This window comes from Denticeps clupeoides, chromosome 8 (genome assembly GCF_900700375.1).
Source record: "Denticeps clupeoides chromosome 8, fDenClu1.1, whole genome shotgun sequence".
In the NCBI taxonomy this organism is placed as follows: domain Eukaryota; kingdom Metazoa; phylum Chordata; class Actinopteri; order Clupeiformes; family Denticipitidae; genus Denticeps; species Denticeps clupeoides.
Window position 1 is genome coordinate 18621910 of NC_041714.1, and position 20337 is coordinate 18642246.

The 20337-nt window shown below is 47.7% G+C and overlaps 1 protein-coding gene across 8 annotated transcripts in view; it reads left to right on the top strand.

The window, feature by feature from the left end:
• Positions 1-385: 385 nt before the first annotated feature.
• The window catches only part of lyst (lysosomal trafficking regulator), a 49067-nt gene continuing 29115 nt past the window's right edge, over positions 386-20337 (top strand). For 4 of the 8 annotated variants that reach the window (XR_003750506.1, XM_028988686.1, XM_028988679.1 and 1 more), the window contains exons 1-10: positions 386-440; positions 943-1192; positions 6777-6868; positions 10138-10324; positions 12418-12508; positions 12737-14825; positions 15212-16148; positions 16247-16408; positions 17776-17935; positions 19985-20208. Coding sequence is in view for 7 of the 8 variants with exons in the window: in XM_028988686.1 (XP_028844519.1) it covers positions 1112-1192; positions 6777-6868; positions 10138-10324; positions 12418-12508; positions 12737-14825; positions 15212-16148; positions 16247-16408; positions 17776-17935; positions 19985-20208 (4023 nt within the window). In the remaining variant the exon portion in view is untranslated. Of the gene's footprint in view, positions 441-702; positions 834-942; positions 1193-3338; positions 3613-6776; positions 6869-8830; positions 9295-10137; positions 10325-12417; positions 12509-12736; positions 14826-15211; positions 16149-16246; positions 16409-17775; positions 17936-19984; positions 20209-20337 lie in introns of those variants that run through there. The other 4 variants (XM_028988680.1, XM_028988681.1, XM_028988685.1 and 1 more) reach the window with 4 other exon arrangements.

The window sequence follows — 20337 nt, forward strand, 5'->3', positions numbered from 1 at the left end:
ACAGACCGCAGTTCCTCATTAATAAAATACAATACAATATAGTACAACGCCATTGTATTGTACTTATCTTGCCCTAACTGTATTTGTATAAATGAATCAGGATTAATGATTGTTATTATTGTTATGGTGGTGAAAGGCGCGTCACGATCTGCCCCAGCGTCACAGCGAAAGCGACGCGCCGTGATGAAAGCGCCTCTGTTGTCAGGAGTCCCCGCCCACGAGAGGGGGACACGATTGACGTCATCTGAGTGATTGGCGCGCGCGTGCGTCCCCTTCCAGGCGCTGCCTTGACGGACGGGCCCAGATCGCGCTCTCGACCAATGGGCGTGGCGGGCTGCGCACGGTGGGCGGTGCTTCCTGTGCTCCGTGTGTTTCGTTCGTCGCTGTCGCGAGTGGACAGCCTGCTGCCCTGCGTGCGTCTGCGGCGATATTAGGAGCAGGTATGCGTGTGCGTGTGCGTTTTGTCCGGGATTAATTGTATTATTACACGTTGAGAAAGTGCGTTTCGGCGGGTTCTGCTGCAGCCCCGGCTCCGGCTCCGGCTCCGGCTCCGGCTTTTCTCCTCGCTTGTTTTCTCCGCCTCACGCCGCCCTCACCGCCGGTTGTCTGCAGGTTTTTTTTTTTGTTGTTTTTTTTTTTTGCGCCGCGGTACCCGGGCGCCGCAGTGTTTAGCCGGTTAGCGTTAGCCAACTTGACAGCCAACTCTGGATGTGCGTAAACCAGGCGGGTCTGAGGGACGTCACACTATAAAACACACTTTCTTCTAAAACATGGATTCACAGTAATTAACTGGCGTGGAGGAAAAAAAGTGCTTCAAAGTACGAATTCAGAATGTAAATATCAGGGATATATGATGATATTATTATTGTTATTATTATTAATCTTTTATTATTATGACTGAGGCGTCTGCTCCTCCACCTAACTGGCCCCATGTGTCCCCAGCAGGGAGTCACCTGGATCCTTGGTCCACCACCTGCAATGGTGCCCCTGATGAAATGCACCCCGAGTCCCCACGCCGTCTAACCGCAGCCGCGCCGCACCGTCTGGTAGATGAGGAGGGCCGAGCAGCTGCCTTGGGTCCCACCCTGCGGTGGCCAGAGTTCCGCCAGAGATGGCCGGGCAGCAGCGGGATCATCTCTGCCTGGCCTGGGAGAAGTACATGGGATGCCGTGCGGGGGGAGCTGACCTGCAGGTGGGCATCTGTAGATGTAGACCGGTCTCTCTCTCTCTCTCTCTCTCTCTCACTCACACATTTACATTTTCAGCATTACCCAGACGCCCTTATCCAGAGCGACTTACAATCAGTAGTTACAGGGACGGTCCCCCCCCTGGAGACACTCAGGGTTAAGTGTCTTGCTCAGGGACACAATGGTAGTAAGCGGGATTTGAACCTGGGTCTTCTGGTTCATAGGCGAGTGTGTTACCCACTAGGACACACACACACACTCTGTCATTACATGAGTCCCTTCTACAGGGATTTGGTTGAATTCACTTTTACTTTTCTCCTTGCGGTGGTAATTTATTATAGGGGTCATGCCTACCAAATACAAGAGGAACCCCGAAAAAGTGTTTAAACACACAGCTGCAATTTGTTGAAACCAGCGGTGAATCTGAATTTGGCTCGTTGTTTTCCACGTGGCTCCATCATTCCCTGTGTTTTTGTTTTTTTTTATTGGGTATAAATAGTTTATTTCCTTCTGGTGTCCGGATTTATGATCCTGCTAAACATTTTGAAATGAAAAATTCAGCTTGCTCTTGAGCCGGGAGCCCAGCAACCCAAGCATGATTATGCGACTTGACAGTGGCCCTCGGTGACGTCGCGTTCAGAGAGAGACGTCTCCGGTTTTATTCAGGCCGCGGTGCAGCCAGCGTCACGGCAGCAGGAACCGGGTTTTGAGTCGGTTCTGGGATGAGATCACGCCCCGAACCCTTTAAGGTGCCACCGATCCCATGCTGAAGCTGGCGGGGGGGGATCAGATTTATCGCTGCGCCAACCGGCCGGTTACAGGAAGCCGGTTATTTTAAGTTTCTTTTCACTTCATTCTCTTGACTGGAGGCCGAGCTGGAGGTTCACACCCCCCTGCCTCTGCCGTGATGCGGCGTCACGAGACGTCTGGCGAGACGCTTTCAATCAGCTTGTTCTCCTCGCCCCGTGCCGTATTGTGGCTCTTTAAAAAATTAATACCCCGCTTTGGCGGCACCGGCCGGCGCAGCGTTGGCTGGCCTGGCTAAAGCCACATGGTTTGTCACGCTGGTGACCACGTTCTCACACAGTTCACTTCTTGTTTCGGAGATAATGTGACATGGAAGGTCGTTGACCCTTGATGCATTCCTCGTCTGTGGTGCAGTTTGGTTGACGCGTTTTTCCGTCATTAGCCCCGAACAAAGCGTCCCTGTCACCAGGGTTCACCTCCGGGGTGACACTAGTCTGGAGGATGACCTCTCCCTGCCCGGTCGCCATAGAAACCCGAATAAAACAAACCAGATGCCGGTCTTTAGTAATTACATTTGAGGAATTCGCTGTTTGGTAGACTACAACTTTTTTGGTCGACTACAACTTTTTTCCCGAAACCAAATCAGCTGCCAGATGTGTGCAGCTCATCTTTCATCGTCTTCTGAGTGAAATGTTCGTGAGATAAATGATATTAGAGATTCGGGACCAGTGCTGCTGCGTATATTGTATTGGGAAATGGGGCACTGAGCAAAGCACCGTCCCCACACGGTGCTCCCCGGGCGCCTGTCATGGCTGCCCACTGCTCACTCAGGGTGATGGGTTAAATGCAGAGGACAAATTTCACTGTGTGCACCGTGTGCTGTGCATCACAAGTGACAATCACTTCACTTTCACTTCACTTCGGAGCAAAACCGATGCAGCACAGTGACCGACCGTGTTTTGGTGCATTATGACAAAGAATGTGAACTTGGAGGTTCTGTTTCTGTGATGTTTTGCAGAATGAGTCTCGGTCTGTGGCGAGAAGGTGAGCCTCAGGCCTGCACCGCACCGCAGCGCTGGTGGTTGATAGATGTTCCACCGTCTTCTGCTCATCGATATAACACCCCGTTGTGTGATTAATTCACGAGGGCGGGATCTACTTCTGCTTCTGCCTGGTGTCTTTCTCCTGTTAAAACCGGAGTTCCCTCCTCACCCGTCCGAGGCGCCTCAAGGCGGGGATTCCGGTTTCGGACAGTGATTTTCTGTCACTCGTCGTCCGTCTCTCTGCGGCGTCTGATCTCCGCCTTCGCACGGTCACCTCAGTCACCTGCCAGTCAGGAGGAGGGATGTTGCGGCGCGGCGAGAGAATGTCTCGGTAAGCGCAGATGTTCATTCAGGACCGAGTCAGATTCGCACCACGCCCACCTTCATAACATTTCTCGCCGCTTGGCCGCTTGTGCAACAGGCTGCCTGTCCGTGTCCTGTTGCAAACGTGTTTCCTGTGGTTGAGATGGAACCTACTTCTCTATGGGCGTGCACGAGTTCCCAGTCTAACTGAGCGGGAGAACGTTAGTGTAAAAAACGATTCAAATTAAGCAGAGGATGAAGAGGAAGAAGAAGAGCAGAAATTGACCAGTGACCCCTTTTCTCCAAAAGTTTGACTGTTGTAACGAGATGAGGTGAGCAAACCTGCAATCGAGGGGAAACCGTCTGCTGGAGTTTGTGGAACGGCAGGGTGGGGGCTTTTCAGAGTCGGTCCAGCGGGGCCCGGGGACGCTGGGGACCTGTGAGAAGCGGATAAGTCCCCATTTTCCAACTGCAGGATGCAGTAGAGCGAAGGGCAGGGGGAAGTGGGCGAGCAGAGGTGTTGAAGGAAGCGGCTAGTTTATAACATGACATAAAGAGATGTGAGAAGACGATTACGTGCTGAGGTGGATGTGAAATGTCACCGAAAGCGCAGTTCTACTCTTTTAAACTTCTTATTAATATGGGCAACTGTGTTTTTTTTTTTTTTTGCATTGATAATGTATAGATATGCATTATATATGACATTTATGTATTTATGCATGTGCTGCTCACCTGTCAGTTTGGGATCGGACTAATTGACTCTGCTGAGTGAATAATTGATGTCTCTGTGACCTGGTGACTTTCTCGTTCCTGCAACTCCTTAGAGGAGTGTGTGTGTGTGTGTGTGTGTGTGTGTGTGTGTGTGTGTGTGTGTGTGTGTGTGTGTGTGTGTGTGTGTGTGTGTGAGTGAGTGTGGAACGTCTGGAAGAAGTTGCAGTAAATGTCTTTTTACTTAGAAGGTGATTCAATACAGGCCAATATTTTAATATGTGGATGGCGCTGTCAGGCGGATGGACAGACGGAGAGACAGGCGGCGCTGTCAGGCGGACGGACTGAGAGACAGTTTTTTTTATTTTTCTGTGGAGTAGCATCATGAAAAAACTTCTTTTTATGTATTTTTGTGTCTGTCACTCCGTGATGTGAGGTGCTGTGGTACTGTGTTTTTTTTTTGTTTTTTTTTCCAGCAGGAGACGTTAATCGTGCAGATGGTGATATTAATGTTTAAATCTGTACTGTGTGATATATATAAAATTCTAAATTCCTGAGTAAACCTCATGACACAGATGTTCCACCATGAGCAACCACATACACACACACACACACTCGCAATTAGATCAATAGCATAAACTGGAAAAGAGGGTTATGTAACCATGTCCAGCTTCTACATATCAGGCGGCAGTCACACCACCCTCATGGTCCATTACTGGAGTAGAAGGGAACAGGTTCGATTATGGAGTCATGTGACAGGCTGGAGCAGAGGTTGGTTGAGGTTTTCATTAATTAATATCTAATATCTGGGACTTTAAATGTTTTAATTGCAATGTTGAAAGGTCTGGGTTCCTAGCGGATAAGGAAACGGACCCGTAATCGAAGGGTTCTGGGTTCAAATCCCGAACCACTAAGGTGCCACTATGGTCCCCTTCATCAACATAACGTCCCCACAACCTGCTCCCCGGGCGCCTGTCATGGCTGCTTCACTTTCACTTCATCTGTCATAAAATGCATACGTGTTGAAGCTTATTGCATTATTTCTAGGTGTAAGATCTTTTCAGGAGACTTGAGTAGCTGTCCATGTTTCCACGTCCCCTCATTGTGCCGGATCAACATGGACCAGCAGGTTCGGCAGCTTAATGCATCAAAATAATTTAATGTACAATGATGTGAAAGTAATGCAATCTCAACCACTATACCTTTAAGACAGACCAGAAATCTGTCCGTTTTCCCCGGTCACCTCAGCCACCAGCAGCGCCCTGTCGATCACGCTGATGGAAATCCCCGGATTGACCTGGACGCTGGTTGGCTTGGTCAGTCACATGCCGTGGCCAGTCTCATGGGGTTGAACAGATGAACCAGCAGATTTATTCCTGTCCTCTCTTGTCATATTCATTCATCTTCGTGTGTTCAGATATGCTGCTTCTGCTTTGAAATGGCTGAATTATCTGTGTAAAAGTGGTTTAATATGTCTGTATCGTGGTACTCATCTTATTGAACCTGAAGATTATATGAATGGCTGCCCTGGTGGAACAGATTGTGATGAAATGCCGGGAGAGGAGAAGACCGTGAGACGTGAAGCCTGGTTCTCATGACCCCCAGATGAACAAATTAAATCTGGATCTCCACATCAACCCGTGACACTGTGTTAATCTTGATTTATGGTGTAGAGTTGATACCGACTGAGTTCAGGGTTCTTACGGTCATTAAAAACCTGAGAAAAAGGCATGGAATTGGAAAAAAAATGAATTTTTTACAAAATAAACATATAATGTCATTGAAATCTGAGTGACACACGAATGTATAATGAAGTACATAGTTCCTGTAATGTTTTTTCCTACATTTACAATTACGTTTAAAACTAGTGCAGCTGTGTAGTATCTTTGCCAGCTTTACGTACTGAACCACGTCACTTGGTACTGCGTACGTTGCTTCCAAATTCCAGCACCTCCGTAGCAGCATGTCTCCTTTTGATTATCTTTTCCCTAACCAGACGGGGCCCGTTTTACTCAGACTCGGGCTTGCGCGAACTTGGAGGAAGAAACGCTGTTAAGCGTTTTCAGGGTTTGGTTTAGGTACATTTTGTTTAGCGATATATATTTTTTAATTTGCACAGGAATGTAAAAATGTGTAAGAACCCTGTGTAGAGCGGAACGAGTCACCGATCTACGGCCAGATTAGACAGTGATTGCGTCCCTGAGCAAGACTCGTAACCCTGAGTGTCTCCAGGGGGACTGTCTCTGTAACTACTGATTGTAAATCATAATCTGTCACTGATGTGATATGTCTGTCGATCAGAGGACGGTCGGGTTTTGAAATCATGGCCCTGGCTGCAGGAAGTTGTCCATACTTGTGGTGTCGTGCTCTAAACTGGTATTAGCATGAATATCCAGTGGACATGTCTACCATTGAAGAGGTCAAGAGGCCAGGCGGGCGTGTCAGTCAGCTGTAGTTAAGGACCATCGTCATGTTGGATTTATTCTTCTCGTGTGGTAAATAAAATCCCCTGCTTACACACACACACAGCCTGATAGGAAGCTGCGCGTCTTCATGCCTTGTCTCTTTTCACATGATGACCCCTCTGCTCCAGTAAGGCAACAGCTGTGACAGGAAGTCAGGGAGGAAGGGGTAGAAGAAGGCTATTAAGGTCGAACAAGTGACGATCCTGAGCCTCGCGGATGCAGACATTAGCATTTGAGGACATGGTTGTGTCTCCTCAAGAGGTTCACCAGGACAGGGAAGCACACGTCTTTCACAGCCACTTGTATTTGTCTCCTGTCCCCAGGTCAGCCTTCAGAGTCTGGAGAGCTTCCTCTGCCTGTTCCACTGTGTGCGACACCTCCAAGAAGCAGGTTCCAAGGATGCATTAAAGTTCTGGTACGTGTAGATTGTGATGTTCATCATGATTTAATGGTTATAGGGCAGTTATTCCATCTAGATGATAATTAATCATTTATTTTGATTAATCATTATTTTGGCTGAAGGCAGGGAACTGTGTGCTAACTTCTCTCTTTCTCTCGTCACCCATTCTTGTGTCCTTTTACTTTCTGCATCGACGTCAACATCACTTCCACCCTGCAGTTCATAGACAATTTTAGTGCCTCAGAAGCGTAATTGTTAGTCCTCATCCGGAAGCTGCTTTGGATAATCGAGTGGGATGGAATCTTTTTATTCCATTTTGAGGGATTAAATGAGATGCACCAGCAGGGATTTACTGTGTCCTTCTGAACTGTCATTAAAGACCGCTAGTATTCTATCTTTAATGCATATATGTATATTTAAAAAGAAAAAAACTGCACCAGCGACTGCGTCTAAAGGCCGGAATGTGAAACTCGGGTTTTGAAAGCAGAAGCTGCTTGTTTTATGCAAATCAGCAAAGCTTAATGTCATGTTATATGACGCATTGTAATAGATTCACTGATTCTATTTTTTTTTTCAGTAGAAGTGCAATTCTGCCTGGGCTGTTTGCAGACAGGACTAACATGGCTACTTCCTGTTGTAAAGCAACACATCACACAGTGATGCGCGCCCTACCCGCATTCTCTTTGCACCTCAGAATTTTTATTTATATACGTGTGTGTGTGTGTGTGTGTGTGTGTGTGTGTGTGTGTGTGTATATATATATATATATTTTTTTTTTTTTTTCTGCAGGGTTAGCCATAATTGAAAAGAAACGACATATGATCAATGTGGACGAGCGTGTTTTAGCCCTTTTCTGCTCTGTTCATGACCACAGTCCTGTGATTATGAGCAATTTCTATTAATAACAAAGAAACGGTTAACAGTGCGGTGCTGACAGGCTGGATTTCCACCAGGCCGTGTCCTGACCCCTTCAACTGTGTCCCCCTCTGCTGAACGGGGTGTGAGGAGGACGTGTCTCGGTGTTTGTCCGCTCTGGACATTTGGGTTGAAAAGGCCAGAATGGTTCCTTGTCCACATGACACCTGCAGATAAGAGACGCGTTTGTGGACCACATGAGATTAGAGAAATGTTTATGGCTTTGTTTACGGTCGAAGCGGCCATGTGACGAAGTGGGTGAACGGGCCTATTGTCACGCTGTGGTTTTCCCGTGGAAGTGTGAAATTAAGACGAGAGGAAGCGAAATGCTTTTTCTTTAAATTCAATCATTTGTCATGTTTGTGTTAGCATCAAGACTGATCTTTTTACTACACAGTACAGTACAGTGTGTATCTGTGAGTCCTGAGAAACTGGAACTATTGATTATCCAGATGTCAGCTGGTTTTTCACAACATATAACACACACACAAACTAATCTTTAAATGAATTGTGGGGTAGGACTGCAACTAACAACTATTTTAATAGTCCTCTTGTCAATTACAGTTGTTTATCATTTATAAAATTGGACCTATTTAGCTACCATTTAGGATGTGGTTATTTAAATTATGTTGCAAATAATAAAGACAAGAAATATTTTAAATAAAGTTTGCTGCTGAAATTATAATATTTCAAACATTGTATCTAAAAAAAAAAGATTTTGGTAAGACAAGGACAGACACATTAGCAGCAGCAATAAAACAAGTTACAACATAAGGTTGTTTCAATTACAGTTTTTTATCTACATTTACAAATAAATAAAATACTATTCACTGACAAAAGTGTTTACTTATGTTTAATTGTCGATTTCTGCTGAGCGTGTTGACAAATCAGTGTACCGTGCTCTGATGCACACATGACACCATAATTAACCGTTCAACAGTGCTCATCCATCCATTTAAAAGGTTTAGATGAAAACATTTCAGCGTTTGTAATTTGTATTTTACTTTTAGCATGCTTCAGAAGTTGCGTTTTAATGAACCGCAGGCCTCCCAGTTACAGAGTCGCCGTAAGAGTGTGCTCCAGAGCTGATGAAAGCCCCCGGGCTGTGTGCAGAGGGGCGGGGCCCGAGGCCAGAAGCTGCAGATGCCCGGGGCGCCTGGTCATGAGTTCTCTGGTCAGTGTCGGTGAGTGGGGTAAGATTAGCGTGGAGCTGGTGTGACCCAGAACTGCGAGAGGCTGACCGGAGGTCAGCCCCCTTCTGTCCCCGTCCCAGCGCCATGTGACATCACAAGCTTTCATGTGATGCGCTGATCAACTCAAAATCTGGAAAGTTTCCATTCGAAATTCCGCTTTAATGGAATTTGTGCTGCAGGACAGAAAATTCGGTCATTAGTGTTTCACGTTGAGGCATGAGGACGGGGTTCTACTGCAGTTCCAGTGGAGAACCCGAGCCGTTATGTAGCTCACAGCAGACGTGTGTTTGGATTGGTACTGTGGTGCTGTATGGTTTGGGCCTGTAATAAGAGGTAGGTGATTGGTGTGTGTGTGTGTGTGTGTGTGTGTGTGTCTGTTTAAAAGCAATTAGAATTCGGATGGCGTGTTTCTTTTCTTCACAGGCGTGTGTATCGGTGTTGTGGTTTTTGAACATTATAATTGTGCTTGTATGAACATTTATACCATTATTACATGTTGATGTTACCTAAACACGAACTGTCTTGCATGCAGGCATTTTTCCGATTTGCACTTTAGTGTTTAAAGGTATTTTCCGAACGATGCAGTATATAATGATTAAATCAGGTAGAGAACCAGTTCATTAATTAAAGAAGCAGGGTTCTGGAGCGGACCATCTGTGGGAACAAGAATCTGAACTAGACCTTTCGTTTTTTTGTCATTTATTTACAGTACATGGTTATGATGTCACAGACGAGACCTTAATAAATATTGCATAGTTTTTTCCTTAACACACGCATGAGCAGCAGCCCACGTGTTCTGGTCTGTGCTTCCCTTTCTAATTCCGTTACAACAGGAAGAGGGGAGGCATGAATGAGTGAGTGGGTGAAAGTCTGTGCTGTGATTGGCCAGGCTGATGCTGATGCTATTTCACGCAGAGAGAAAAATTCAGACACGCTCATGTGGAATATTCACATTTTCATAATATTTCAGTGACGATATTTGATATAGTTTCTAGTTATAGATAGTCCTAGTCATATATAATTCATACTAGTGTTTGTTTGTTTATTTATTTATTTATTCATTTTTCTTTCCAGTTGTGACAGGCTAATTGCAAAGTTTATTTTTAGACTCCTGTATCAGTTAACAAATTTGTCCTGTGATGCGGAGAAATGACGTCCCTGTCCTCCCTGTTCCAGCTCAGACATGAGTGGGGCCAGTAACACTCTGGCACGGGAGTTCCTGACCGACGTGCTCCAGCTGTGCAGCGCCGTGGCCCAGCGGGCAGAGGAGGAGGAGGAAAGTCACATGGTGGCCCTCGGGGAGTACCTGGTCCGAGGGCGGGGCTTTCTGCTGCTCAGCACCCTGGACTCCATCATCGACCAGGTAGACAAGGGAGCTGCTTGTGTTTGTGTGTGTGTGTGTGTGTGTGTGGTTTTGTGTGTTTTATCTACTTGACCTTGTATGGCAGTGAACCTTATGAAGTAATGCGTACATGCTAAGTCCATAAGTGTCGACTTTATGACTTGAGGGGATGATGCAGGAATCATGTTGAGGCTTCCTCGGTTCTTTATTTATTCCTTAATTTCATCCCTTGTGTTGCTGAGCCCATTGATTTCCGCTCTTCTTTCTGCATGAAGCTAATTGGTTTTATGCCGTGCACTCCGTGGTAAAGCCCCTCAGAGACTACACATTAAAACACCTTTCCTCTGTGAAATGCCTACTATTACTTTCCCACTAAGGTTACAGTTATTTGCTGCAGAACACTTACTTTATCATCTGCAACAACTTCACAAGTCCTAAATAGATATTCTCCATCCGAATCACAGCGATCACAGGGCTGAACAGATTTTTTATCCAGTCTGACCTCCAGTTCCATGATCTTACAGCCTAGGATGTCTGACTGTGCCCAGGAAAACAATATCTTAAAATTTATATCAGCTGCCAAGGTGTGGGACATATTTTAATTATCTGCATGTTTCAGATTCTGAAAAAGTCCATGAATTGCTATGCTGTATCTGAGTGGTAAGGTGAAATCAACCAGCATGCTCAACATGTCTTATGCTTCTGTTATTAATAATAAACGATCTGCATTACAGATCGGTGGTGAGTCTGACTCAGTTTATCTCGACTTTATTTATAAAATGCAAAATTAAGCATAGATGGCGCTAGACTTGACTGATAATGTGATAACACAGCTGGGTATAAAGCAGTCGTTTGGGAGAACTAAAATTCCTTCAGAAGATGTTTGCATATAATAGAGCAGATGACTGTTGACCTCCCGGTGCTCTTCGTGTTTTTGAATGTGATTGACTGTTCATTTTTGTGCGGTTTCACCGTGCCTGGTGAATGTGTTGAGGACAGCGATAATTCAGATCAGAATTTAGACACCACAGAACATCCAGTTTGGTGGTTTGGTCAGTCCAGTGCTTTCTTGTACTTTCTTATTGAGAAACTCCTTTCATCGTGGCCACTCTCCCTACAATTTTTGCTCAATTGATCTGCCCTAGTCACGTTTGACCATTCTTCCTTAAATATTAGTTAAGGAAGCGCCATTTGTGGCGCTAACCTAATTCTCTGTGTGTTTCTAGAACGATGACTAATTGCTTGAAAAACTGTTTGCTTGTGTTGAGAGTCTTGCGCCTCCAGTGTCGTTTTCAGAAGCAATTGATTTGTCACAAGAAAAATGGCCGTTTCATATAAAGCCATTTGTTTGTCCACCAGAGATACAGAACGGCGCTCTTGTTTGCCACCAAAGGCCCCGAATGTTTAAAAGTGCTGAGACAGTGTCACTTGTTTTCTGGCACAGTAAGCGTACTGACTTCGCCACTTTGTTGAAGGTGATCCAGGGCAGAGCAAGGACTGCACACTGTGCCCTGATAACGCTTTTTCTCTTCTAGGTGTCTTCTGGATCAGTGGTTTCCCAGCTGTGTACGGTTTGCTGCCTATTTGCTTGTGTCAAAGATGCGTTTTTCATGTGGTTTGGACCAGCAGTACAGTGTCATTTATTGCATGCATCTGCGTGTTCGATAGACCTCGCAGTGATGCGTTGTGGGCTTGCTGGCCCATCGGCTGCTCTTGCTGCTTCGTACTCTCTTGTTTTTGCACGCTGGTTGTCGGGCAAATCTGCAGAACTCCCCCATTTCTCAAAAACAAAAACTAGACATTTCTTCGCCCCTGCATTCTGAGCCTGGTCAACCTGGTCAGCCCCCGGTGTTTGGTTTTAATTCACACTTGCGGGAGGGCTTTCTCTCCTCCCTGTCAGGAATGCTGCCCTACTCTGCGGTTTTCAGGGTGGAGCCAGCATTTAGGGTCGTGTGGCCAACGCGGATGCCACATTTGCGAAGCACACATCTCGTACTGGCTGGTTAGTTTAGATCAAGCTGCCTTTAGAGTCAGAGGAGGGAAACAAGCATTGAAGAGTCTGGAAGAGGGTTGTGGGTGAATGTTCCTGTAGATAAACTGTCTGGATCTTCCAGGAGCTGACGTGTCGGGAGGAGCTGCTTACTCTGCTGTTGTCGCTGCTCCCACTGGTCTGGAAGATTCCAGTGCAGGAGGAGAAAGCCCCAGGCTAGTCATTTTTCTTCATGACAATATCTCTGCGCTTTTAAAATTTACATTTATATTTTGTACATATAATTCTACAAATGATCTTATATAAACTAGACTTGTATAATATGGAGATGTTTGGGTCAAATATGATGCTAAGTACAGGATGAGGTTTCTGATGGACTGAAAGGTATTTAGAGTCTATTTCTATTCTTTTCACGTGTGCTTGTCCATCATTTATTTCTCTAGATTTCATCTTGCCTTCCCTGCTGGAGGTGTTTCTCAGCTGGGAAGGAAGGACTGGCTCCAATAAGGGAGGACTAGAGAAGACCAGTACGGATGCTCAGAACTCCTGGAAGTCACGGCGCTCGCGGCGGACCGCTCAGCGATACTCTGTGAGGGATGCGCGCAAGAGCCAGCTGTCCACTTCAGACTCCGACGCAAACTCTGACGACAAGGCTTCTGCCCCGGGGCCGAAGCACCGGAGGCCTCATGCCTTCACCCATCGCGTAACCGGGCCACCTCACCAACCAGACGCGCCGCAGACGTTGGTTCCTTCACCTCCGAATCCCCCGTCCGACACCATGAGCGCACTGGAACGTAACCAGCCTCACCCAAGGCTTTTCGGGCCACAGGCCCTGGACGCCGACACGCTGACTGATCCGAACGCCCTCTCTATTTTTAACCGCATGGAGAACTCCCCTTTCGACTTGTGCCACGTGCTGTTGTCTTTGCTGGAGAAGGTCTGCAAGTTTGACATGACCGTCAACCACAGTCCAGGCTTCGCAGTTATAGTCGTGCCCACGCTCACAGAGATCCTGACAGAGTTTGGGGAGTGTTGCGGTCCCGGGGGCGGCGGGCCAGGCGGAGGTGGCGGCGGCGGAGCAGATGAAGTTGCTGGAGGCTGGACGGAGGAGCCAATAGCCCTGGTCCAGCGGATGCTCCTGCGCACCATTTTACACCTGATGTTCGTGGACGTGAGCCAGAGCGAGGCGCTGCCAGACAATCTCAGGCGGAGCCTGACCGACCTGCTGAAAGCCACGCTTAAGATCCGCGGCTGCCTGGAGCGGCAGGCAGATCCTTTTGCACCTCGGCCCAAGAAGACCCTGCAGGAGGTGCAGGAGGACTTTTCCTTCTCGCGATACCGCCATCGGGCACTACTTCTCCCTGAGCTGCTCGAGGGGGTGTTACAAGTGCTTCTGGGATGCCTCCAGGCCTCGGCACCGAACCCTTTCTTCTTCAGCCAATCCCTGGAGCTGGTACATGAGTTCATCCAGCACCGTGGGTTGGAGCTCTTTGAAGCCACCGCCCTTCGCTTGGAAGGCCTGGCGGTTGCACGAGACTCCGAGATCGGCAGCGAGGCCGGCGATCGGCTCCGTAGCTTGCTAGCGAGTGTCCTCAGGATCATCAGCGCTGTGAAGAAGGCCAAGTCAGAGCAGCTGCATCAGTCTGTGTGTGCCCGGCGTCGACACCGCCGCTGCGAGTACTCCCACTTCCTGCACCACCACCGGGACCTGTCAGGACTTCCTGTCTCTGCTTTCAAGCAGGCCGCTCTTCGCAACCCTTTCGAGGACGAAGCTGAGGGCGAGGCTCGGTACCCCGAGAGGTGCTGCTGCCTGGCTGCCTGTGCCCACCAGTGTCTGCGGCTGCTGCAGCGACTCTCGCCCACCGGTCCTGCGGTTCTCCAGGTTCTGACTGGCGTTCAGGTGGTTGGGATCTGCTGTTGCATGGACCCTCGCTCCGTGATTGGACCACTGCTACAGGCATTCCAGGCACCAGGCCTCCACAGCTATCAGTCCCACATTCTAAGCGTCTTAAGCCGCCTTGTCCTGGAGCAACTTGGGGGTGGTCGACCTTCAGAGAAGGCCAAACTGGCCTCCTGCAACATTTGTACCCTCGACAGCAGCCAGCTGCCCGGCCTGGAGGAGACACTTCAGGGCTGTGGTCCTGGTGGAGAAGCATCATCTTCCTCCACATCCAGCCTGCTGTACCGATCACAGGGGATTGTACCCAGTGGTGGCGCTGAGGACATGTTGTGGAAGTGGGACGCCCTGGAGTCCTACCAAGAGCTGGTGTTTGGAGATGACTGGCTGCTGAGCCAGCAGATCGCTGGCCACGTCTGTCATCTGACGCTTTGGGGCAATGCAGTGGTTCAGTGGCAGCTCTACACCCACATCTTCAGCCCTGTGCTTCAAAGGGGGGTGGAGCTGGCACATCATGCCCAGCAGTTGGGCGTGGCCACCACCTGTGCCCAGGCATGCAGCTATCACGCGCAGTGTTTGCCTGTAGAAGTGCTGCTGGTCTACCTACAAACATTGCCTACCCTGCTCAAATCGAGGTGAGGAACGCATCCAACTCCCCCGCTGCATCCTATTAATATTCTCAAATTTTAACTTATAAAGATAGAGAATGGTGGTGTTATATTCCATTAACATCAAAACATTTCCCCTGATCAGATTGTTGATTGTTGATTCACATAGGATTGTTACCTTTATGATGATTCATATGACATTTTGAATGTATTGATCCACTCACTGTTGTTGATATGCTTTGTTTGACTTTCTTTTTAATAATTATGTGTTTTACATGGTTTAAGACTAGCACTGTTGAGCATGAATGGACATTATTTATCTCTACATATCATAGTAATGTTTACAGTTTGACATTTGCCATTGAATGTTTGTCATTAACAAATCTATTCAATCGTTCCTCCACCATTCACAGTCACGTGGTACGTGAGCTGTTCCTCAGCTGCAATGGACTGAACCAAGTAACTGAATTGATCTACCTGGACTCGACGCGCTGCTGGGCTCTCAAGGTGTTTGAAACGTTGATTTTGAGTGGATGGGACCAGCAGGTTGACAGTGCCCTGCAGGAACTGGAAAAAGCGGAGGCCGTGGAAAGAGAGGCGGTCCTTGGGCCGGTCAGGGAGCTGGGATCGCAGGGTGCTGGTGGAGGAGATGGTCCACAGAGCCTCAGCAAGTTCTACGAAGGTCTGAAGGAAGCGTGTCCTCGGCAAAGGAGGCGTGGAGCGGCTGGAGAAGCAGGAGTCGGAAGGCAGCGAGGGGAGACCCACCTCAACACCATCAACCTCTTTTTATGTGTGGCCTTCCTGTGTGTGAGCAAAGAAGCCGACTCGGACCGAGACTCCGCCAACGACTCGGAAGATACGTCAGGATACGATAGTACCGCCAGTGAGCCGCTGGGCTCCCGCCTGCCTTGCCTGTCACCTGACAGCGTAGCCCTGCCCTCCAAGGAGCAGATCCGACGGGCAGCTGATGTGTGGTCAGTGTGCCGCTGGGTCTACCTGGCTAGTCCTGTGTTTCAGAGGCAGTTCTTCAGGTTGGGCGGCCTGGATGTGTGTTCCCGCCTCATGACCATGGTCATCCAGAAGCTCACCTCCAAGACCAAAGACGCCAAGCCCAAGAAGAAGAGGGACGGCAAGGGCATGGCCAGTCCGCCTAAGCGGGACTGTTCTGTCCCTGATCAGAACGACAAGCCACTCCTGGACGAGACAACTGGGCTGCCCAGTCATCCGGACGGGGGGCTAGAGGAGGAATGGCCCTTGCAGAGCATTCGGCTCCTGGAAGCCCTGTTAGCTATCTGCCTACACAGCGCCAGTTCCGCTTTGCAGAGGACCGAACCGGATCTCTCCTTCCAGGTAAACAATTCCTGGACCTTCAGAGGAGCTCCATATCCACTTATCCACCTATTTCCCTGTGGCGTGTTGTGTGATCTGCCCCGCTCTCTCCTCTGCAGCTGCAGTCTGTAGAAGACACCCTGTGCGAGGTGCGGGATCAGCTGTCTCGCTCGGGTGTGGTGACCTCTGACCTGGCCGTGCCTCTGTTCGACTCCCTGCTGCGAGTTGCTCTGGCCGAGGTCCACTGCAGTGCGAGCACCCCGGAAGGAAAACCAGATAGGGTGAGTGGTAATTCCCTTTGTGGATATTATCCCTTAGCACATGCATTAGCTACTTTTTCCATCAGATTACGTACGCTTGCAGGATGGTTCCTGTGTCGGTTCCTGATTGAATTTGCACCGGAGTGCTGCAAATGCTGATTGCATGAGATAAGGGGGGAACAGGGGGTTCTCTTATTATTTCTATTATGTAATCTATTATCAAGATTAGTTTTTACACTTGTTGATTTATTTGTGTTTCTGTGGCTGCCTAGCTGCCTTCATTAATTTTGCATTTCTGTGATCCACACAAGTCCGTGTGGTAGAAGAGACTGGAGGCTGTAGCCTCCTCTGCTAAAGACTTTGTTGTGTGATTGCAAGGTTGCTGTTGCATTGTTAATACAATAATTATGAAATAAAAGGATGTTGAGTTCAGCCGTAGTTCCAGATGATCCTGTTGGCAGTGTTTATTGTGCCATGCATCGTATTCAGTTGTCCGGTGACTCAGTATTTTCAGATGGATATTTATGTTATTTTGATGGTGCATGAGAGCCAGGAAAGAAATTAAGGCCGGTGTGTGTGTGTGTGTGTGTGTGTGTGTGTGTGTGTGTGTTTTCTCCCCCTTGTTATTTTCTCAGTATTAGCATGTCTGCCCAGTTAAGCCTCCTGCACAGCTAAGGATTTGGACATTTATGTAATGGATTTGTTCAGAATTAAATCTGCCCCGCTGCACAGGGATGTTGGAGGAAAATCCAGATCAGCAGAGCCTCTGGAATGTGGAATATCACTTCTCAGGACCTTTATTAAAAACATTCACATTTTATTAAAGCTGTTTTTCTCCTGGTCCTGGGTGTTATTACCATGACAGAGCTTAACAAATGAAAGAAGTATTGTTATATAACCATTCCTCTAATTTCAGACATATACATGGATGTAATAAACATGGAGTGCTGAAAGGATGAGTTTGGTCGCACTATATTAATAAATATCTGTTCTTCATGAGATTTTAAAGATGTGTGTGTGCGTGTGTGTGCGTGCGTGTGTGTGTGTGTGTGTGTGTGTGGACTGAACACCTCAGGGGTTACTCCACGTCTTGGTGCCACTGGTCAGCTGATTGGGTCTTATGACCAGAATCTTGTATTGCTCACATTTTTTTCCAATTTGGAAACTGTTTGTATCAGAGCTGCTCGCATGCTTGGATTTACAAAAGGCTGTTGGTTTTGTAGAAAAAAATCATATTAGTCTTTGCATCTAAAGGGTAAGAAAGGAACACTCGGCTTTGTTGAAGTGAGTTTGCCGCTTTTGCTGCATGCCGTTTTAATTCCACGTTTTACTCTCATCGCTCTGAAGGTTCTCTTGACTTCTGTCTCATCTTGTCTACCGTCTGTCAGAAGTCACAGCTGACCGCAGCGGCGCCGTCCCTCGGGGGCGACCTGTCTGAGGACGCAGACGAGGTGCAGGTGTGCGGCGCGCGGCCACCAGGTGAGGAGGAGGAGGGCTACGAGGCCGACAGCGAGAGCAATCCCGAGGACTCCGCCCGGCAAGAGGAAGGTAGAGAGACATTAAACCTTCTGAGCAGCTGCTTCCCTTTACGCTGCATTTAAAAAGCAGAACTGGAACACCATCCTTGCTACAATGCAGCCCTTGAGGATACCAGCGGGGAGCAATAATGCAACTGGTCTCACAGATAGGGTTGGAATTAGGACGTAACATCCGTAGAAGATCAGTTGATGAGCCGGCACGTGGTCGGCGCGGCCCTAATCAGATGTTAGGGTTGGTCATTAGCGATGCTGCGAAGTTATGTAAGCCGTGCCAAAACATTATTTTTACTGAATCAGGAATCCATGAACACCCACGGTGTGTGAGGAGAGTAAATTCTCAGGTGCGGCAGTGCTGCGGTGTCCTTTCTTAAATGGCGTTCCCACGTCCTTCCGGCGGAGCAGCGGGCCGAAGTGGAATGGCAGTGCCATTTTCACGGGGTGTCACATTTCATGTAATAAAGCATCATGTTTGCTTTCAGACGTGGACATGAGAAGCGAGGCGTCAGTGGACAGCCGCCTCTCCTCAAAACTCAAAAAAAAAACTAAAAAAAAAAAAACAAAAAAAAAAACCATATAAACCAAATACTTTACACTTATTATACAAAAAGAGCTGTAAATTGTGTGTAGACTGTTAAAAGTGGATGAATATAAAGATACTTATATATATTCAGATATTCTGATGAAGTAACCCGATCGTATTTCTATGCTTTTATCTAGTGCCTGCATGTGATTTGTTAATTAAAATAATGAGTTGCTGTTTTATGGAGGAGCAGTTGTCTGGCATCACAAAGTCATGACCACACCCATGGAGGACCGTGCAGAAAATAAGTTAACAGGAAAAAAAACATGGAATTATAAAATTCTAACTGTTATAGAGTAAAATCGAAGAAAAAAAAAAAACAAATTTAAAATAATTCTACCTCACAAATGTTTATTTTTTTTATTATTAAATCTCTTGAAACAGGGTTTGCACAGCATCAGAGGTCATAAGTCATTGGGAAGATTATACAGACTGCTGCGGTTCTTAGTTCAGATCGAAGTGAGATGCGAATCGAACTTTTTTGTTTAAGATTCTATCGCTCCCAACTAAGGCCAAACAGCCTTTTCCATTCCCACTGTACTTCCAGAATGTACATGTCTGTTTAACAGAGGGCTGCTAATGGAGTCCCAGTGTGGGACTGAGGTGGGAAGGCTCTGTGCCGCGCTCCCCTCCAGCTCTGATCCATCACAGGGTCACAAGGGCCGAATTCCTGCTCCGGCTTTTCCAGAATGCCGTCATTGTTCCCCGGTTCAGGAGTAAGACCGTGGCAGACCTCTGTTTTTATGAGCCCAACCTTGTGACTCTGAGGTTTTGACAGATCTCTTGCACGTGAGAGAGATTCTCACACAAACACACACACATACAAACTTACAAACATACATGCATCCACAGTTATTAAGTTCATTGGTTTTTCCTGTAAGATTAGATTACAGGATCAGAGAAATGGATGCGTCTACTGGCGAGTCTGCTTCAGAGAAGATGTTATTTTGCCACAAGCATCCATGGAAATTCAGTTATGATGACGAGGTCGCGTTCAATTTTCATTGTAGAAAGTTTAATAACAAACAGCATGTTGAGGGTATGTGGGGAGATTTCAAAGGAAAATGCTGCTACGCTTCTATCCCTGGTATAATCATGTTATTTTGCACCATTACTATCAATGCTATACAATGTTCAGACTCTGAAGAAAGAAACCAATGGTTGACCTCATAAAACATGGATTTCTATTGTTGGAGATGGGGCTCTTTTATTCTGTAGTAGAAGCTGAGGTGGAAATTTGGTGATTCAGCTGATCCACCGCTGTGAAGGAGCGATCGATCGATCAGTTCTGTGGCCCCGGTTTTAGCCTGGAGACCGATTCAGGGGTCCATTTCTGTAATAGCCTGTAAATCACAGCCCAGCTGAGCTCCTTTTCGCCAGGGTCTAGAGTGCAGGAAGTCAGAGATGCAGTGTTCTGGGTTACCCTGCGGTTTAATTTGTGCTTCTCTTCCGTCCCGTCTGCCGCCGTGGTTGGTGCAGGGCTGAAGGTGGAGGCCGAGCCGGTGAGGGAATGTGCGGTGGGGTCTCTGACCATGGCGGAGGGCCCTGCCCGGGGCTTGCTGCTCTTCCCAGAGATTTGCACCATGGAGCTGCATCTTCTGGCCTCCGGCTCGCCCGACCTGGAAGTGCTGGCCCACGTGCTGCAGAACCTGCTGGGAGCAGTCCGCAGCAACCGCCGCAACGCAGCGCTGCTCTATGAACAGGTCAGGACTCGCATACTGACACGCTGACTTCAGCCAGGTTCACTGCAGGGCTTCTGTCGGCCCCAGTCCCCGCATCCCTGCACGATTATTATTTCATCACGTCCTCCATTCGGCAGTGGGACCAGTCTC